This window comes from Alligator mississippiensis, chromosome 4, assembly GCF_030867095.1.
Source record: "Alligator mississippiensis isolate rAllMis1 chromosome 4, rAllMis1, whole genome shotgun sequence".
Lineage (NCBI taxonomy): Eukaryota > Metazoa > Chordata > Crocodylia > Alligatoridae > Alligator > Alligator mississippiensis.
The window spans coordinates 114,567,306-114,588,491 of NC_081827.1; the positions used below are offsets into that span (position 1 = coordinate 114,567,306).

Consider the following 21,186-nt stretch of genomic DNA (forward strand, 5'->3'; position numbering starts at 1 on the left):
CATCTATAACACTGCTGTTTGACACTTGTCAGAGTGATCTGTTTTGCTGGTGTTTTCTCCAGTAATTCTTATCCATTCAGGAATGATGTATGCTGTCACTGACCATTCATCAAATGGGAAACAGATGCTTCTAGTTTTTCCTTCTCTTGGAAGCTTTGTGTTGAAGAGTGGCTCCTGGAAGAATGAGACTGAGAAACCAGTGCAGAGTGCCCAAACATTGTTGAAATGACTGATTATGGTGTCCCCCTGTGGCTCCTCTCTTTGAGAACCCAGGTTAGAAACGTTCATATGTGAACACCCTTTCCAGATCTGTGCACTGGCCTCTTCTATAGAGGTAAAGGCAGGTGTTGTTTCTTTTCTACCACTGGTGAAGCTGTCGGCAGCAAGTACCATGCTTTCTAAAGTTAAAACACCAAACTGAAGGCTTAATATTGGGTTGCCATAAACAAAATCTAAAAATTGTCAGTTAGTTACAATCTCCCAAGTGAATGCACTGACAGTCTCAAAAGACTTGTTAAATACAGTACTCTCAGGAGTCTTGTTGAAGGGTCATATTGTACACTAACAAATTAAAACAGATATCCTGCAAGGCTTCTTATAAACCCCAGCCCCCATCCTGTCCCCAGTGCCAGGAGTCTCTACCCTTCCACACCAGCTTGTACCCTAAGATAAAAGGAGATGTTAACGTGACTTGGCTGTATATAGTGTTCACTATCTCTACCTTGTTGTGAGAGGGCAATGGGGTGAGAAGAGATCTTGACACTTTTTGTACCTCTACCCTATCTGGTTTCCCACTCTGATTCAGAATAACCAGAGTTTCCTCTCATGTTTGCCAGAAATTATCCAGTCCTACCACTAGCTAAATATTACCAGAAAGTTATTTGTGGAAGAACAGAGAAGTAGTTTTGATGAGCTACACTTCCCTTAACTGCCTCTCCTGTACATCCTCTTGCAGAGCACCAGTGTGGTTCATGGTGAAGGGGTGGAGGTGGAGAAAGGTTTGGGTGAGCATCTGCTGGAATGTGCATCATCTCCTATTGCAAAGCATAGCACCGTAGGAGCTCTGTGCCATCCAAGCACACTGGGATTTGAGGATGGGTTTGGTGGATCTGCAACTGAAATTCTTCTTCCACAGGAAGGGTGCAAGTGCCTCAAAGCCTAGTCCAACCATGAGACCAGAATACTGGCCAGACTGTAGCCTGGACTGGGAAGGAAGGGCAGGAGAGACATCCCTTTTCCTGTGCCTGGAAGAAGTCCAGCATTCAGCCTGGCTGCTTGGGCTGTGAAGAAGAATAGGCTGCCAGTTTCAGGCTGCCTGTCTTACAGATTCAGGAAGGAAGACGTGCTGTCTAAAGCCTATTTGTGTGTTTCTGTTGGAGGCTGTGGAATCTCTCTAACGGAAAGGAAAGTTTTGATTCTGTTGAAAATGATGCTTAGGGGTTTTTTCCCTCCCCTTGCAATTTTGTTTGGGAAAAGTCTTCATTGCAGCTGGTGAAATCAGGGAAGTATTGTTGTTTGTCAGTTCTAGCTCTTTGGAGCATAGACTATCTTCCTCTCTGTACAGTACCTAGTACAGTGGAGAATTAAGCCTGATTGGGGCCTTCGGGTATTACTGAAGGTAGTGTGATGACGATAACAAGCAGTTTATTAAAGTACACCAAAGTCGTAGGCTTTTGATCTACCATCTGTCTTTCTAGATCAGGGGCTGGCAATATACAGCCTGTGTGCTGCTGAATGTCTTGTATTGCTGAGGCTTCTGTGGTATTTGGCAGTGGGGGGCTCTTGCCAAACCACAGCTGGGTGCTTTTTCCATGGTGGGGATGGAGCCAAGCAGTGGTAGCTACATTGGACCTGAGTTGGGCCATTCCAGCCTGCTGCCACCATGTTGCTGACCACTGGTCTAGATGGGTTTAGTGTAAAGGTGTTAACATGGATTTTTTTTTTTTTGTGTATGTGTGCAAGAGTCCCAGATCTCTATTCTCTCCATTAGAGTCTGGGAGCATTGCAGAGCTGCTCAACTTCTGCCCTGTAGTGTTCTTCAGAGCCACAAAAAATACACACAGGAGTTTGTGGTGCTGGAACAGCTCGTGGTAGAGTGACCCTCACCCTTCATGTAGAGGGTTGGCACTTTGCTGTGAAGGGTCACTTGCTTTCCTGGAAGTGCTTCTGCAATGCTCCAGTCTGTTAGAACCAGCCTTCTGCTCGGGAGCAACTTTCACCCACTGTTTAGCACTAAGCCAAGCAGTAAACACTTGTAGAACGGGACACTTAGTTCCTCCTTTCCACTCTATTTTATTGGACAAACATAAGAGCATGTTTCACTTGCTGACTATATAAAACAGAATAAGTTTCATCTCTTTATCATCACCACTTTGCTTTGTAGTCCCCCAAAATGTCTTCTGGTTTTGATGGATTCTCTGATAATGTAATTGCTTGGTCTTATTTCCATCCCTTTACTTCTCCCTGGTGCTAGTAGCTGTTGTTTGTTGTGGCAGAGAGCCTGCTTGTACAGAGCTTCTAGCACCAAATTTGGTTTCTCCATTCTCTGTACAATTAGTCTGTTCTTGGCATTCATAGGAAATAGAGGCAGCTCTCTTTGTTAGATAGGATCATATAAGTAAAAGTTGCAACACTTTTTTTTCTCAAAAGAAAACTCTTGGAATAGCACCTCAATGTGTTTACATCATAACTAGCTAACATGTTTTGCATGGCCTGTAAAAACTTGTTCTTGGTTAAGGCCCTGAGCTGGCTGGTGGTAATACACATGTGTGACTCTGAACTCTTGAACAGTTGTACTCAAGTGCTTGAAGTATTTTCAATACGTTCTTAAGTACTTTTCTAAAATTGGGGCTTAAATGCAGTTCCACAGATGATAGGAGTTTGGAGCTTGTGGGGGGAGGGGAGCAATGGCATCTTAAGGCCACTCTTTATTTGTGGATTACTGATTCCAAAATTTAGCTTAATTTTTTTTTTCTAACTGGAAGCCAACAGAAGCTTCCACGGCACATTGCTTGTACTCATACGATACACCTTGCTTGGATCAGGATTGCTGGTAACAATACAGAAGCCACAAGGAATACTGCTTGCCAGCTCCACAAGCTCCATCTACACTCTGAAGGTCAACTAGAATGAACCTTTCTACCTGGAAAATGAATCCACTTGACATGGAGTCCCTAAGAGTCTAATAAAGAACTCTAGCAGGCTACTTGCAGTGCATTTTTTTTTTTTTTTTTTTTAGGCTACTGCAGTCTGGTGCTGTGACTAGCTCATATAAACATATCTGTGCTAGTATTTACCTAGCCAGTTTGGGGACAAGTGGCAGAATAACTGCTGTGGCATATGCTTCAGTACTTCATAGTTACCCAGGGCCCTAGGTAGGCTTGTATACTCCGCACTGCAATTCTGGGGTGCCCCCCCTAGTATGTTGCTGCCATCAGCTGGGTGAACTAATTAAAGCTAGCTCAGGGATGTCTGTGCAAGCTGCATTTGGACCCATAGACTGCAGTGTAGGCATACCTTCCATGTAGACCTATATTCTGGGAGACCTGGTCATATGCCCAGTTAGATTGGCTTGAGGCACTCGGATTTGGGACACAGCAGACATCAGGTATTTTGTGCTCATTTAAAAATAAGTGTGCTTTAAGTACCTGCCCTTTTAAATTACTGTTAGCGCTGTTAGGTGTGCAGACATGATTGACAAGATAAACATAGAGATTTAACACTACATTCCTATGTAAAAAGCATTCCAATCTGCAGTGGTCTTGCGGAGTTCTTTGCTTTAGTATTTTGCCATAGTCAAAAAAAGTGAAAACTAAGAGCTGGCATTTTCCAAGGGATGCCTTGACTCTAAGAAGATTGAGAACCACTGTTTTAAAGATCATGTGGGATAGCAAGAATGTCTTAAGTGAGAAGTTTCATACGGGTATTCCCCCTCCTGAGTTAACCTATATATAACTTTTACCCAGTTAGCCATGAAGCTGTTTCTTCCATTTTAATCCCCAAGATATGACTTGAAGAGATTAAGTGATGGTAGTTCTTTGTTCCACAGACAACAGCAAAGAAAGAAGGATGTTTGGTTTTCACAAACCGAAGATGTACCGAAGTATAGAGGGCTGCTGTATTTGCAGGGCTAAGTCTTCCAGTTCTCGTTTCACTGACAGTAAACGTTATGAAAAGGATTTCCAGAACTGCTTTGGGTAAGATCCTCTGCCAGGCAAATGTGTATTGTCATTTCTATTGGTTCTCACTTCTGTCTTTAAGCAGCAAATTTGAAAAGTTAAGTTTCTCTCAAAGTGCAGTACTAAGGGCACCAATTGGAGTTGGGTATAGAGCCAGCTTTGACCTCCACAGCTTACGAAAACAGCATGGGGCTATAGCACAGCTCCAGTGACTTCAGGAGTGTACTGCTGACACTTACTGGTGAAGGACCTGGCCTGTGTTGTTCCACTGGCTTGGACATTGTGGGTGTGTCTAGGACTGTGCACATGTGGTTTGTGGAACCTCAAAGCAGTTTAAGGCACTGCAAAGCACACCTGCACCCATTCACCATACTGTTAACTTGCAGTACACCAGTTTTTTGACATTAGAAGATCCTGGTGTCCACAAAAAAAAGGCACCGCTAAAAAAAGCAGCCTGGCACATGTGGCAGCAGCATATACCACCAGAGAGGCATCCTGCTTTGGCTGTTGGCCAAGCTCCAAGCAGCCGGCTTGGCACTGCTGCTGCCACAGGAGGCCCCCAGCACCCTGGGTAAGGCCCTGGGGCCAGCACAGGTGCAGACCCCAGCCTCCCCTACCCCACCAGGGTCACCTTGCCATGCGCCAGAGTGCACATGCAGGGGCATGCCCAAAGACTAATAGCAGCAGCATAAATATGTCACTACTTGTCCCATAGGAAATGCGCACCCCTGGACTTGCACGCTTGTGGGGATGCATCCTTTGTGTTTGTTTAGACCTGTACAAAGAGCCAACACATCAGAAGGTGCATGTGTAGTGCAGCACAGTACAACAGAGCTGTGGAGGCTTTTGTGACTTTTGTTAAATAAAATCTTCCAGGGTGTCATTTAGAACTCCAGAAAAATTTTTGTAAGTCATTTTCTTAGCTCAAAGGAGTGATGTCTTTCAGTTTAGAATAGGGGCTCCCATTGTAAAGGTAAACTTTCACAGCAGAAGTATAATGTGAAAAGAGCCTGGGGGGGAAAAAAAGTTGTTTGGTTTTTTTTTCCCATTAAAAAGCATTGGACATGTGGACATTTCAAAGTCCTAATAAATTAAGTTGCACAACTTAAAAATGCTTATTTAAAGCTGGTTTGACCACATAGCTTTGGCACTCTGGTCTTACAATAACCTTGAATTTTTCTATCTTCATCAAGTTGTCAAGGCATCCAGTTCCTACTTGACAGCTTGTAATTATTTCTTTTAATGCACATAGTTTGTAATTAGCCATAGCAGTAGGACTCTCATAGCTGTAAAAGTTTATCCATTGCAGCACTTACTGCAAAAATGTCTGTGTTGTCATTGTCTCTGATCCTTTTTTTCTTCTGTTCCCACCAGTTTATTCAGTTATTGTGAGCGTTTATACCTTTAAACATGCTTCTGCCTGTGGCTTTTATGACATGTGAGCAGTATCATTGGCTACATGGGTGCCACCCACAGAGAGCATCAGCAAGATTAGGCCCTTACTTTGCCGTGTTTCTTTTTCCTGGGTTTTTTTGTTTGTGTTTTGGGTTGGGTTGTTTTTTTAATAGAAATGTTCTTGGTCTTTACAGTTATTTCTCTTGATCATGACCTGTGTGTGTGAATCTGGCACTGGAAGTCTGGCCTTGGCTAAAAACAGACTGTCTGGTGACCCGCTGCATTTAATTAAGCTGCAGTGTCAAAGCAATATATCTATGCTTTTGTTTTGGGGTTGTCTGAAGTATGTTTAGCAACCTAGGACCTGTAACTTAACATTAAACAAAAACTGGCTTGTCCTATCCAGGCATGTCAGTCAAATTTACAGTGTTTCAGGGTCCTTTTCAGAATTTATAGAATTTTAACAAAAACTTTATAGCTCTATCTGCTATAAATCTTTGGTATTAACAAGCCTCTCAAAAGCAAAGACTTCCCACACCTCCCCATGCCTTTGAGTGGATTTCTGCTGCCTCTTCTGACTGCATTTTCACTAAATACTTGATTCTGAGATGAGGCTTGGGTGGGAGAAAAAAAACCCAACCCACAATGTTGAGAGGGAGGGAGGAAAAACGTTATCTTGGAATTGAATAAAAATTGATCCTACAGAGGGTTATGGCTTGTCTTTTAATACCAAAGTTGCTTGAAAGAGGCAAATGGTTTATTTATATATTGGCTCCCAGCCTGAGGCACCTTTTTAAAAAGGCCCTATTCCAATAGAATATATGGATATTAGATGAGCATTGAATCCCTTTTGGGGATTCATCAAGTTGAGCATGTAAAATTGCTAATCACTTCTGAAAGTCTTGGTTTGAGAATCTATCCCCCACCCCCTGCCTTTATGCCAATTGTTTTGACTTTAAGAGGCTAACCAGTAAGCAAGGGTTTTGTTCTGTTTTGTTTTTCTTGATAGGCTCCATGAGGCCCGGTCAGGAGACATCTGCAATGCATGTGTTCTTTTGGTGAAAAGATGGAAAAAACTGCCAGCAGGATCAAAAAAAAACTGGAATCATGTTAGTCAGCTATTTTATTTCCTCACCCCCTATGATTTGATAGTTACCTCTCTGTCCCTATTCATCTAGAAACAGCACTGCTAAGTGATTTTTCTTTCATGCTCAGCATCTGTAAAAGCTACTTAAAACTATTATATAGCTATTCCCTGCCTTCACCTGGTTCATGCACAGGACATCATTGCTGAAACACCCTAATTTTCACAAGCTGTTGTTTCTCCAAAAGTCTTCCTTTGAGATTAAAATGTTCCAGATGTGGCCTCAGTCCAAAGATGGTAATTTTGGCTGTGAAGGTTCGTTTTGTTTTTTAATGCTTGAACAAGCCAGGCGACTTGCTTAAGCAACATTATAAATCAGCTTGGCTTGGTCAGATAATTAAAATGACTAATCTCTCACCATCACACCCTCTTGCACATTCTGACTGGATATAGCAATCTGTTTTGGGTCTAGAGTTGGGGAGAGAACTCCCTCCTGCTGTCCCTCTTTCTAAGAGGGCTTTGACAGTATCATGAGAGCGAAGCATACCGCCACTATTTGGGGTTTACCCATCCAACATTTGGCTCAAACCAGTTTTAAAACAAACAAGGCAGAAACTGTGTGAACACTCTTTAGTTTGATTTGTGTTGACTTGAATTGCAGCTGCAAACCAAGCTGAATATTTGTCAACACAAAGTTGCACTAGTTCACCTGAAGGCCTTTTTAAGCCCATTTTACTTTCTTCTATAGAATAGTCTAGTTCCAAGCTAAGTTTTTAAATGACTAGAAAAGTGTCAGCACACAGTTGTCAGTTTAACTAAATGGGTTTAAAGTAATACCTGTTGCTAAACTAATGCAACTTTTCTTGCATAAACCATGCTTGAGCTCTGATAAGCAACTAAGAGTAGAAGTAATTGAATACAGCCATGTTGCCTTTCAGGTGGTGGATGCAAGGGCTGGACCCAGTCTTAAAACAACACTGAAACCAAAGAAAATGAAAACTCTCTCTGGAAGCAGAATGAAGAGCAATCAAATCAGCAAACTGCAAAAGGAATTCAAACGGCACAGTAAGTTGAGAAATACTAGGAACGCAACTTCATTGCCAAAGCAGCTTACAGTTAATTGGCCTAATCTAGATAATGTCCAGTGCAATCAATTGGGTGTTATTTTAAAATCAGTTTAGCTCTTTCCTTAGCAGTAGAGTACTCCAGCCATGTAAGTACTGTTGTCTTATTCCCTTATCTGTTTTTGTTATTACCTGACTTGAAGGGCACACATGAAGAACAATTTCCAAAGATCTCTGGGTTTTACTGTTGCTCATATTGTGCCTTTGGAACAGACAGTAGCGTATGCAAGTATAAATTAGCATGAACAAAACAGAAAAGTTTAGATGCTGGTTGTGCACATAGTGAAGTGGGGAGAGACTGGCTTTGTCCCAAGGAGTCTAAGGCCTTGACTGGCACAGACTTCCATAGATGCCTAACATCACATGCTGTGAGTAGTCCCAAGGATGAGGGGCTTCATGGACTCGTAGTTGAAACTGATACAGTAAAGGGAGTGGGGAGAGGCTGTTATACCCTGATTTCCAGGGCTAAGGTATGGAGGATGCAAGCCATTGGAAGTTTTGTCATGGCTGTCAGTGGGACCAGATCCTCGAGCCTGTGGTTGTGAGGGAAGCCTGTGACAGACAGGAATAGGTCCCAGAAGTGCCAGTGCAATGCTTTCCCTACAAGACCATCCTTGTCCATAGGACCTTTCCAAATTGCTGGCATGACCTTCCAGGATTTTATTGAAAATGCCAGGAGTCAACGGAAATGATCAGTTTTTTGTGTTCTTCCTAGCTAGTTGATGGTAGCATTATTTGTACTAGAAAAGTGTCTTCAATCCTGTTTCTTATGTTATGTCTGACCTGTTGGTGGTAGAGATGACTAACTAGTAAATTGCACACTACTCTGCCCCCACCCCCTTGTTCTGCCATCTCCCGTAGACTCTGATGCCCACAGCACCACTTCAAGTGCCTCTCCAGCGCAATCTCCCTGTTACAGTAACCAGTCTGATGATGGCTCTGACACAGAGATGAGCCCAGGGTCCAGCAGAACACCAATCTTCTCCTTTTTAGATCTCACCTACTGGAAAAGGTAAAAGGCAACAAACATTTAGTGCACCCAGCAATTCGGCTTAATTACAAGGCACATTATACTTCTTCCTTAGCAATTTCCACAGCATTCATAGACAGCTGTTGAAGAACACAGCATTTAAGGTTGTGGCTTAAGTTTATAAGTTTATTCAGTAGTACAGGAAGTGTGGATTTGGACCCACGGAAGAAAATCCTCTTGAAAGAAATACTGTGTTCTTAAGACTTTTTTCCTCGAAGTATTAAAGATATTTGGTCTGAAATGATTGACATTTTGACAGTAGGAAATAACATCAATCTAGCTGTTTCTTGGAGGGTTTGTAATTATTTTAAGTTTGGCTTCTGCATGCTAAATGTCAGATGAAATGTTTAGATCAGGGGTTGTCAACCAGGGTTACATGTACATATGGGGGTACTTTGAAAGGTCCCAGGGGGGTATAGCTAACTATGAGCAACACCCACACAAATCAGTTGCATAACTGATCCATGACCATGGTCAGAAAATATTTGAAATAGGGGAGTGTTGGGTTTTCCTAGACGTTTAGGATTCTTTTTTTCCCTGCTTTTGGTACGTGGTGAATGTACTGACCTCTTGTTTAGTATGTTTGTCAAATGCATGCAACTTACTGCTCGGTAAAAAAGCACGTGTCTATGCTCATGTAACTTTAAAGAGCAAAGTAGGAAATGTAAATTCAGACTTAATTTTTTTTATTTTTATTTATTTTTTTTTTTTTAAAGCAGTTCAGGGGATTCAGACACAGACCTGTTTGGGTTGTGTGGGATCTGTTTGCTGCTTCTGTTTCTTCTTTCTGGGTTGGTTTTGTTTTTCTTGTAATTGGTTTTTTATGACCAAAAATTTCTATATATAGCCTAAGGAAAGGTCAGCAGAGATGGAAAATAGGCACAAGTGTCAAGCATGTGTATGGTGCCTAAGATCTAAACTAAGATCTGGGTGTGTCTACACGTGCCAATTTTGAGGTGCATTAGCGATTTTAAGGCACATTAAGGGCATGGGTTTATATGTGCATACTCTTAATCTGCCTTAAATAGTGAATTTTTTTTTTTTCTTTAAGGCTTTTTGCACTTAGAGCGAATAGCTAGAGCGCCTGCTGCATATGTCAACTGACTTGGCACAAGTCGGTCCATTCACCATGTTAATACACCTTAGTGCGTGCATGTGTAGACCTTAATGCACATTTAAATTTAGGCACGTATAAAAGCATGTGTAGATAGATTGCAAACTATGACATCCTGGTTACATTAATTTTTTTGTATATCTGTACCTGTTTCTGCATGCATGTGTGTATGGGTGCATGAACTTTATCTTTTTTCCCCCCGCTTCCTCTAGGCAAAAAGTCTGCTGTGGAATTATTTACAAAGGACGCTTTGGAGAAGTCCTTATAGACACTCATCTCTTCAAACCATGCTGTAGCAATAAGAAGTCAGCCACTGAGAAGCCAGAACCACAGGGACCCCAATCTCCAGCCATCTCCAATCAGGAGGAATGGTGACTTCCTCAGCTAATAGCAAAAAGGTGTATATGGAACCTTTTTTATTCTCTGGAAGATGCTAGAAAATTACCCTCTCTTCACTTTGGACACCTGCTATGCTGCCAAAAGACCATTCCTTAGGACTGTTTTCAGTTTTACTGCTACAATTCCACAGACTCTAAAACCAGTTTGCATCTTTTTTTCCTGGAAAAAAAAAAATGTACATAATATTTAAGATGCTATGGAACACTTAGCAAAGCTGAATGCTGCTGCAAGGCCATCCCTTAAGTCATTCTTCCCCCCCCACGCCCCTGACATGACTGAACTTGAAGATGGGTTTTGCTGTATAATAAAATGTATGTAGTTTTAATATTTCTATACTGAGAGAAGCAGTGGTGATGTCATGCATCTTTAAGTTGGTTGAGCATTCTTATTTTTTTTTTTCCCCAATTTAAGATATATTTCTTTTTTGAGACCTATGATTCAGTAGCATGAACCTATGCATAGAAGCGTTTAAGTCTATTCTTTACAAGACTTCTATTTATATAAATATTTTTTTTAAACATATGGTGATCTAAACCTATACTACTGATGTTTAAACAGAGACTAACTTTAATTTCATCCTTCGTTTAGGGCAAGGATGGGTAACTGCAGACACCCCTTGTGTGAGTAGTGCTAATGGTGAGAAATGGGTTCAAATGTTAAGTATTCAAGGAAGCTGGAGAGAGACGGTGAACTCTGTGACCATCTTGTCAGTCCCTCCTTAACTAAGTGTTGAATAAAAGTAAAGTGTAAAACCACTGCATTACAATCAAGATGCAGACAAGTGAGGCCTTGTGCGATTGCACCTAGAGAGAAGTCAGAGAGGCAACCTGTGGCCCACGCTAGATGTAGATGAGGAATCGGGTTTAGAATTTGCCATCTTGAATGTTGGAATCTATAAAAGAACAAACAGCTGATGGAGTGTAACCAGAGAAGAGGCCAGGTCCTGGTTTTGGACCTGACACAACCAAAACCATGTGGATAAGGAGAGTCAACCATCATTCCAGATATAACTTGGTGCCTCAGTGTTTTGTCTGTTTTTGGTTTGGTTTTTTTGTTTGTTTGGTTTTTTTTGTTTTACCGGGGGTCTGATCCAAGATTCCTGTTCTGGAACGTATTCCTTTCTTTTGCAACCAACGAAGTAACACTTCTGTGAATGCTGGATCTATTGCAAATTCTGTACATGCAGTTTAAAAATGGTGCTGTCCTAACTAGAGACAGCTCTATGCATGCTGCATGTTGTGGCAAAACTGGGTTAATATTTCCTATGCACATTCCTGATGAAAACTTGTGTGCAAATGGTTGTGGCATTCCTGTGTGCTACAGCTTTTGCTTTTAGGGTACAAACAGCTTCTTCAGAGTCTGCTATAGTTTTAAGCTTCTGACTTGCTCCATGTTTCTTTTATGAAGGTTTAACTTGCATAATGTTGAAATTGGACTGTTTTGGATCCTTTTGTGAAACTGCAGTGGACTGCTAGAAACTCTTATTTTTTCCTATGGGTCTTCAGCATGAAATCTGGATAGGGAGGGCTTTGCTAGTTGGTGTGCATAAAGCAGATCAAATGATAGTGGGGAAAAGAGATTCAGGTTTAAATGTGAATCTTCCTTCAACTTCAAAGCAGAAACCAAGCTTTTTTTTTTTTTTTTTTTTTTTTCTTCCGTTAAGGTGTCTCAAAAGCTGTTGGCAGGATGTCATGAGAAATGGAGCTTTATTTTCACAGCCTTACAGTGCCCTTTCACTGTAGTTTTGCTTTCTTTTAAACATGTTAACTTACTTTCTAAAGGGAGGGGAAAACTACATAGTGCCATTTACACTTGAGTTTGTGTTTTAAGTGTCAGTGATTCCTTTTGCTCATGGCTGCAGTACTGGTGGTAGGATGTGCTCTAATATCAATCATCTCTACGTCTTCTGTATTTATTTATTTATTGCTAGATTTCAGCCACCAACTGCTTCCCCTTGCTCCTTTCCACTTCTTCCTTTCTCTGTAGTAATGCAAGATGAACTGTATGTAGTCATGCACTTTGTATTAATGTATTAGAAATGTATGGAAACTGTTTTGTACTTTTTTTTTTATACTGTTCATACACTTGTAATCCAAACTTTTTTTGGGGGTTGTTTTTTTTTTACTAGGGTAACAAATAAAAATTCAGACTTATTTAGAAAAATAAACCTTTTTTTTTTTTTTTTCCAGGACTACTTGAGTTCTGCCTAGAAATGAGGTTTGCAGGCACAATGGTTAAACCAGATCAGGCAATGCGAGGTTCATTGTAAGCAATTTTGTGCAAGAAAAGACTGACAGGTAATTCTTTTTCCTGAAATTAGAGAAACTCAAACTTTGGAAGAGGAGTTGAAGTATAGAGAAGGAGTACTGTGTACTTTCTGTTTGTTTTCACCTGCTCAGGAATTACCAGTAAATATGAACTGCTTTCATTTCTAATCCTTGAAGATGATGCTGTTTGGGTGACCTTCACTAAATTCATTGTGATCTCAAGGCACCAGGAACAAAACATTTTATTGTGTAGTATTAAGAAGCAGGTTGCCTGGTGGAGTTGTCTGGACAAGGAAAGAGGCCACTTCAGTGATTAAAAAATCAGGGAGATAAGATTGCAGTAAAGCTGCTGAGCATGTTTTTCAAATGAAGGGTGAAGGGAATGAGACTTCATGCCAGACTGCTAGTCTTAGTAAATGTTTTAGGCCATCACCATGATTAAGGAAAACCCTAGTACAACATCATTGAGTACAAGAGGTAAATAAAAACCACTCAGAAAAAAGCTTGCCTACCTTTTTTTGTTGTTTTGTTTTTGTGTTTTCTCTCTGCGTGGGTAGTGATTTATGTGGCTGTTAAGGCATCTCCTGAGGGTAGGGAAGAATCAAAACTTAAGGGTCCCTAATACACTAACCTCTTGCAGGGGTTTGGGCCATTTTGTATGGGTATCAGGTTATTGTAAAGAGAGATAGAAAGCCCTAGTACTTGATCAAAACGCTCTTATACAGCAAAAATAGCAACACATGACAAGAATGGAAAGGATTCAACATCTGTACCAAAAGGTATCCTGGAATATACCTAGGCAAATGCAGGTTTCCAGATAATTGATGCATGAAATAAGTATCTAATCACCAGTATGATTGGGTGCTCTTCATTATTTTTTTTTTTTTTTCTTTCTCTGCAAGAAGTCACAAGCCCACTGTGCTTTGCCATTGTCACTTTATTTTCATGGATTCATAGATGTTAAAGGTCAGAAGGCACCATTGTAATCATTCAATCTAGTCTCCTGCCTAACGAACCACAGAACTTCACTGAGTAATTTCTACTTTAAGCCCATAACTTCTATGAACTTTTATTGGAATGGATAAATCAGGTTGGCCTCAAACATGTAATTCTCTGGTGCCAAGGGATAGATGTTCCCTTTAGCTGTGAGAACTAATCAGGTTCATAAGGATGCTTACCTGCTTGGAAGTAAATTGATAACGTACTGGTGGAACAGAAAATTAGTTGGCTGAGGAACAACAATATATGGGGGGACAGAGCTTGAATAACCACTGTGTATTTCTATTGCTTGTTATTCCCAGTAGCCCTGAAGAGCCAATGCAGCTGAGATTGAGTGGCCTGAGGCTTTTACCTTATGCTTCAACCGTAAGGCTACCCATCAAGTTCCAATCCATCACAACTATGTAAACCTACTAATAGCAATGGGGTTCCATAGGAAAGCATAATTTATAGACAACACAGTTGCAAAGTTGTCATTTGGGGATGCAGAGCCTTTGTTATTAGGAAGAGGAGAGAATCCATCTTCTTTAAGAGCTCAGGGTGAATTTGCTGTGTTTGTAGCTAGTAATCTATTTTAACTGCCAATTGAGCATTTTAAGCATGTCATTATGGAACACTGAAAACAAACCCACAATGCTATGCTGCAGCATAGTTCTTTCAGAGCTGGACTGCACTATAACGGTGTTGTGACAATCTATATATAGGTGCAGCTTGAAAGCTTATTACTCCCTCTGTCCTTTAACATGGTTCTGTTGGTCTTTTATCTTTGAGTTCTGGTAATGGCCACAAGGTGGTGCTGTTCTCACAGGATAGCCAAAATTCTTTACACCCCCCCCCCCCCCCAATTTCTGCAAGCTTTTTGAAAAATAACTGGGCCTTTCTCAAGTGATGCACAGAAAAGAGCAAAGTTGTTCTTTCCCGTAAAAGTGTGCGACACAAACAGTTGATATCAGGGTTTCTTGAGCAAATTGTTTCTACATGCAACGCAGAAAAACATATCGGGTATTCTCAGGTAGAAATAGGGAACTAAAGTGTTTGGGGGGGGGGGTCGTTTGTTTGTTTTGTTTTTTTTATGCGCGCGCACATGCATATTCCCAAACATCCTGCCTTCCCAAAAGACACACATGGTATATTTTGGAAACATGCTTTAGAGAGAAGCAACCTTTTTAAATGTTTTTTCTGGGTCATGACTCATTCACTCTTAGGACTTTGGCAAAAGCTGAATCATCTATTGAATATTGAGTAATGTGTTTTACTTTGAGCCAGCAAGAAATAAAACATTCCTTTTTTATTTCCGTGCTTGTTCCCTGGACTCAGTGCCTCCCAAGGAAACAAATGGAGTAGAGCAAGAAAGGTAAGTGACCCACATTTTAAAGTAAGAACTTGCTAATCTTGGAAGATGCTCCAATGAATGAAAATCAGGTCAGCAGGTCCAGCCAAGGACTGGGCATGTGAAAAGATGGCTGTTCACTAATGTATGTGATCTTTAGTCAGTATTCTCAACCTATTTCCTAGCAAATATATGTAATAGTCACCCAGTGACCGACACCAGGTTTGCAGTTTTAGGAGAGGAATGATGGTTGAAAGGAGGATGGAGCTTTAATTCATAGAATCATAGAAAATGAGGGTTGGAAGGGACTTGAGGAGGTCATCTAGTCCAACCCCCTCAAAGCAGGACCATCCCTATGTCATCCCAATTTATCAGAGCTAGAAATCTAGGACATGGTAGAAAACCCTATGCTACTTCCATGTGTTGGGAGAGAGGGTGATGTGTTCTACAGGGAAGGTAGCTGTTGGGTCTGGCTCAGTTTCCCCTTTGTGTAAGAATAATAAGTTCACTGAAGTCGCTAGACTAGAAAGTGATGGAAGTGATTAGATAATCAGGTCCATTGTATTTGAAGTCCATTTTGTCCACAGAACAGATCCCCATATCAGTCTGGTACATATATTAGCAATTAACATTGGGAATATACTAACAAGACCTCCCATACTATCTTATTTTTCTTTTCCACAAGAAATCTAACTTCTAGGATTAGATATTTGCTCCACTGTTTCTTTTCAACAACATTGAACCTACTGAGAGCTCCACACACAGGCACTAAATTTTTATTTTTGCCGGGGGGGGGCCCTAAGATGATGGACATCCAGCTCCCCAGTGTGTGGGGAACAGGATGGGAGCATGGGGAAGGGCGGGTGTAGGCACAGGTGACATGTGGTGGAGGGCAGGAGGTGGCACAAGTGACATGGCAGAGGGGTGGGGGGCACGTGCCCTGAGATTTCTGCCCCCATAGTAGGGTGCAGAGCTGCAGCTGGCCAGTTTTGGGAGGAGCCACCTCCCTAGCCCAGTGAGTAGGACCTGGCACAGGAGGGAGGGCTGCATCGCCAAGGTGAGGCACACCCTGCCTGCCCTGCAGCAGTGGGGGTACAACTCCACACTGCTGCACCTCATCTTGGTGGCTGTGGCAGTGTAGTGCTCCCTCTTGCACCAGGTCCTGACCAGAGCTAGTCCAGCCCAGCTGTAGCCCTGTGCCCTGCTGTGGACACATGTCCCTCCACACACCCCTCTCCTCTGTGTTGCCTTTGCCTTGTCCCATGGAGTGCTCTTGCACAGTGTGTGCTTGTTGTTCAAAGCTAACAGCATAGTGGGTTGCATTAAAAACTATCACCTGCAAGTCAAAGGAAGTGATTCTTCTACACTATCCAGCATTGGTAACACCTCACCTGGAGTATTGGGTCCATATAAATTGCTTCCTTCCAGATTTTGTAACTCTGCTACAGTATTCATCTTCTGGTTGTCAGCAGGCACTCAAGGTCTCAAGTTATTAGATCTTAATCATATCTTGGGTTAGAGATTTAAAAATTCCCACACGTTTTCTGTTTTAGAATGCTTTTTTTTTCTGGTTCCTATGCTTCTGAGAATGAAGAACATGCATTATGAAAAATTTCAGTTAAATACAAATGCATGTAATCAAATTGGACTTCAAATATGGTTATGGTAAAAGTTTACAAATATATTTTCCTTTGTGTATTATTGATCCACTATTAAATCACATCTTTCCGGGTAAGGGATCTGACCCAGGCAGATGCTGAACACTAGCTTTCCACCCTGAACCATGGATATTTGGAGGCCTGGTTCTGGATCAAAAGAGCCCCTGACTGACTGTAATCAGCTCTCTAAGAGAAGGGCAGTGATCAGCTCAGGGTGATGTGCCTAGCAAGGCACAGACTAGGGTCATTTATAGGCATGTTCCAGAAGTGGCAGTGGGGGAGGGGGTTAATTAAAGCAGCTCTAAGAGCTGCTCTAATTAGAGTGCCTGGATAGTCACATGTATCAATATCCCCATGCTGAAAAATGGTGGTGGGAGCACTTTAACTAATGCTTGTCAAACAAGCTTTAGTTAAAACGCCTCTGCCTCCATTTTTCAGCATGGGGACGCTGATGCACATGTTGCTGGAGTCTGCTGGAGCGTGGTAATTACCACACTCCAACAGACTCGATTAATCGAGTCTGCTCTGATGCGCTGCAATTACAGTGCATCAGAGCAGCCTCGCTGCACGTGTATAGGCACCCTGGGGGTCAGATTTCATACTTATATTGATTTGTAGACCTGAACTCTTGTCAAAACCTTCTGTTTCCTCTTAAGACAAGCAGTATGCACAACTTTTCAAGGGAGCCAAGGTTTTGGTGAAAGTCTTCAGACATTCAGTGAAGAAACTAGGGATTTACTTCAGCTTCTTTTCTGGTATTTGGGCAAGGACAGCAAGGACACTGGCCCTCATAGGTTGTTAGCAAAAAGTGAAGAGTGAAAAAGAAAGGGAGAGATGCTGCTTAAGTACCTCCATGTAGAGTGAGTTTTCTGTTTCACTAGTCTGGTTTGCACAGCGCTCTCTGGGGGCATCTGCACATGCAATTAATGCAATATGATAAACTCTGGAGCAGTTAGTGCCAGAGAAAACTGGTCCCAGGTTCAGCATCTGCACGTGCACCCAGGAGAGAAGCAATTTGAGCTGGGGTGAAGTAGCTCCAGCCTGGCAGGGGGACAGGGGTGGTGGCAGCAGAGGGGCTGGCTTGGGCACAAGGGTACAGAACTTGCAGGGCTCTATGGCTAGCTGGCAGACAGACCCTGCACTTTAGCACCTTGTGCACCAACCAGCCCATCATCACCTACACATGCATTTCAATGCAGTTACTTACTCTGATAGTACTATCTTACAGTGGAGTTAATTAATTTAATGTGCCCTAATACTGGCAGACATGTAGAGGGTGACACTTTCCTGCAGAGCTAATTGGTCTACTCTTCAGCAAAGTGCATGTGTAGATGCACCCTGTGAAAGCACGCATGCAGGGGCGCATGTTTCCTACAAGATAAATAGCGGCACATTTGTGCCACTGCTATTTGTCTTTGGGCACACCCTGGTGCACATCATATTGACCCAAGTCGGGTAGGGGAGGTTGGGGCCAGCACCTGTGCTGATCCCAGCAACCTTACAAAGGGTCCTGAGGGCTGGCCAGGTCAGCAGTGGCACTGAGCTAGCTGCTTGGAGCCTGGCTGCCAGCCAGAGGATGGCTCTGTCTGGCCAAGCTTTGTTTCTGGTGATGCATGCTGCTGCCACATGTACCTCACTGCTTTTTTTTTAGCGGTGCTCTTTTTTTGACATCAGGACTTCCAGGTGACAAAAAAACCCACTGCACTGCAAATTAGCAATACAGAAAACAGGTGCACATGCACGTGCCTCAAATGGGTTTGAGGAGCTGCAAACCGCATGTGCGTGCTTGTTGGAACGCATCCTCTGGGCGTTTCTACATAAGATGCTACATCACTGTAGCGATGAGCTACAGTGACGTAGCATCTAAAAATAACCGCCACTGGGACTGTGCAGTACCAGCGGGTACTGTGCAGTCATTTAGTACTTGCTTTAAAGCAGGTACTAAATGACTGTGCAGCACCAAATGCACAGTCAGGGGCATGTGTAGGCATGCCCTCTGAGTATAGTTTACAGATATGTTGACCTTAGAGATGCTCTATACTGCCAGACTAGTCTGACATACCTTTAGAATAATGGAGAATCAGGCCCAGGTAGTTTTGTTGCTTGAAGGCTGAGGTTACAGTTAAACAGGAATTCATTCTAATGTATCTTGTTATTTCACATATTTTCCTGATTCTGTGTTACTGGAGCAGAGTGAGACAGTTGGGCAGGCAATAAAGCAAAGTTTACAAATACATAAACAAAACAGGTTCTGGGCCGGACTGTAACTTGGTTTCAATTGCGATAGCTGCATTGGAGAGAGCATCATTGAGCACCAGCTAAGAATCCAGTCTGTTAAGAATAGTTGGAGGTACTGACAGACATTAATGCTTGTAAGAACTTGTAGAAGGGAAAGAAGTTTAGTGGCTGATGCTCATGCCCGTGCTTTCTGATTCCTGCTAGAGAGCTCTATAGTGATTTTAGAGCTGTATCTGTGTTTGTGGTAATGCAGGCCCATGTCACTTTTGTTCTCAGTTAACTGGCTGCCGTACAACTTTGCAAAAGCAGCATTCCACTTGACAGAACTCTATTGTACAGTAAAATAGGGAACCATCACAAAGCCACATTGAAAAGTTATGTATGTGGGACAACTTTTTTAGTAGCTGTCACAGATGTCAAACATGTTCCTGGTGACAGTTTTGTCCCTGGGCTTTTTATTTATGAAATGATGATGCCTTTATACATTTCAAGTTAGAATAGAAAAGAACAGAGTTGTGTTATTTGGCAGGCTCCTACAGTGTTCCTGGCCGGTAGAACTGATTCTAAAGTATGCCAAACTTTTCTTGACAGTATGTTTATCTGCTTTGTTTCACTCTCACTGAATATTAGAGAAATTTGCTCTACCGAGGAAGATTTTCAATACCGAATAACTGAGTAAGCAGAAATGATTGAACAAAACAAATGTGGTAGTAAGCATAGTATAGCACTAGTAAGTATTCTGTTTGTCTGATATAGCATGTTAATGTATGAGGTTCTGTGATATTAACAAAAATAAGTGGATTGAGTTTGAGTCACTAACACCCTCTGGTCAGGTTTGTTTTTAACTGCAAAATCAGTTTAGGTGGAATCAAGGAGAAAAGCTAAGCCAACCTATTGACAGAAATATATTTAAAACATCTAATGTATAGGGCAAAAAATTAATTCACTGTTGCTGTTTAGAAAAATTCCTATGACTAATTATGAATGTTCTGTCCATTTTACATCAAGATCCTCAAGTCTGTACAGATCCCTGCATACACCTCCCTGTTGTAGCACCACCAATGTTAGAAAACTGCTCTGACAGGTTAAGGGGTTTCTAGCTTGCTATTTTATGTTCTAATTGGGCATCACATTATGGCCTTGACTGACTTGGGAGTGAGAGAAAAAAGTAATAGTTGTATGGGAACCTACCCTGTTAATATTACCTCCTATTTACAGTTGATAAATTATAGAGGTTTCAAAACATTCTATTTAGAAATAATCATAGACAGGGATCTAGATACTGTCAAAAATAATTGCACTGTGCACAAACTACTTTCTGCATTTCAAGTTACTTACAAATTCAAACTACTTTCTGCATTTTGAGTTCTTGTTTGTCCAAATCCACCTGTTAATTCTTGTCTTGTTTAGATTGTGAACACATTGGGGCAGGGATTGGCTCTTATTTTCTGTATGCTCAGTACCTAATGAAGCATAGAAACATAGAAGATTAGGGTTGGAAGGGACCTCAGGAGGTCAGTTATTCCAAGCCCCTGCTCAAAGCGGGACCATCCCCAGCTAGATCATTCCAGCCATGGTTTTGTCTAGCCGGGCCTTAAAAACTTCCAAAGATGGAGATTCCACCACCTCTAGGAAACCTGTTCCAGTGCTTCACCACCCTCCTTAGTGAGAGAGTTTTTCCCAATATTCACCTTATACCTTCCTTCCTGCAACTTGAGACCATTGCTCCTTGTTCTGTCATTTGCTATCACTGAGAACAGTCTAGCTTCATCCTCTTTGGACCCTCCCTTCCCTTTCAGGTAGTTAAAGGCTGCTATCAAATCCCCTCTCAGTCTTCTTGTCTGCAGACTAAATATACCTAGTTCCCTCAGCCTCTTCTCATAAGTTATGTGCCTCAGCCCCTGACACATTTCCATTGCTCTCTGTTGGACTCTCTCCAACTTCATAGATTTCATAGACGTTAGGGCTGGAAGGGACCTCATAAGATCATCGGGTCCAGCCCCCCACCCCAGGGGCGGGAAGTCAGCTAGGGTCAAAGGACCCCAGCAAGATAAGCATCCAAACGTTTTTTGAAGGTGTCCAGAGTAGGTGCTTGCACCACCACTGGCCTCTGGCGGCAGTCTGTTCCAGGCCTTGAGGGGCTCAGACAGTAAAGAAGTTTTTCCTTATGTCCAACCTGAAACAGCCATTTGCAACCACTGGACCTTGTCTTCCCTTGGGGTGCCCTGGTGAACAGCAGCTCCCCCAGATCCTGATGCACCTGCCTCATGTACTTATAGGCTGCCACCAAGTCACCCCTGAGTCCTGGTTTGGGTCTGTGGCCTTTTCCTGATCTTGATTTAAAAAGCTGCTGTGAGAAATCAGCTCATC

At 42.1% G+C, this 21,186-nt stretch overlaps 1 protein-coding gene across 14 annotated transcripts in view; it reads left to right on the forward strand.

The window, feature by feature from the left end:
- Nucleotides 1–21,186, forward strand: part of SINHCAF (SIN3-HDAC complex associated factor) — a 34,125-nt gene that overhangs the window by 7,754 nt on the left and 5,185 nt on the right. For 5 of the 14 annotated variants that reach the window (XM_019489650.2, XM_059726482.1, XM_019489648.2 and 2 more), the window contains 5 exons: nucleotides 4,049–4,196; nucleotides 6,583–6,682; nucleotides 7,596–7,722; nucleotides 8,643–8,793; nucleotides 10,138–12,491. In XM_019489650.2, the coding sequence (XP_019345195.1) occupies nucleotides 4,069–4,196; nucleotides 6,583–6,682; nucleotides 7,596–7,722; nucleotides 8,643–8,793; nucleotides 10,138–10,300 (669 nt within the window). In that variant the 5' untranslated portion in view covers nucleotides 4,049–4,068 and the 3' untranslated portion in view covers nucleotides 10,301–12,491. Of the gene's footprint in view, nucleotides 1–173; nucleotides 274–4,048; nucleotides 4,197–6,582; nucleotides 6,683–7,595; nucleotides 7,723–8,642; nucleotides 8,794–10,137; nucleotides 12,492–12,513; nucleotides 14,945–21,186 lie in introns of those variants that run through there. The other 9 variants (XR_009461786.1, XR_009461784.1, XR_009461783.1 and 6 more) reach the window with 9 other exon arrangements.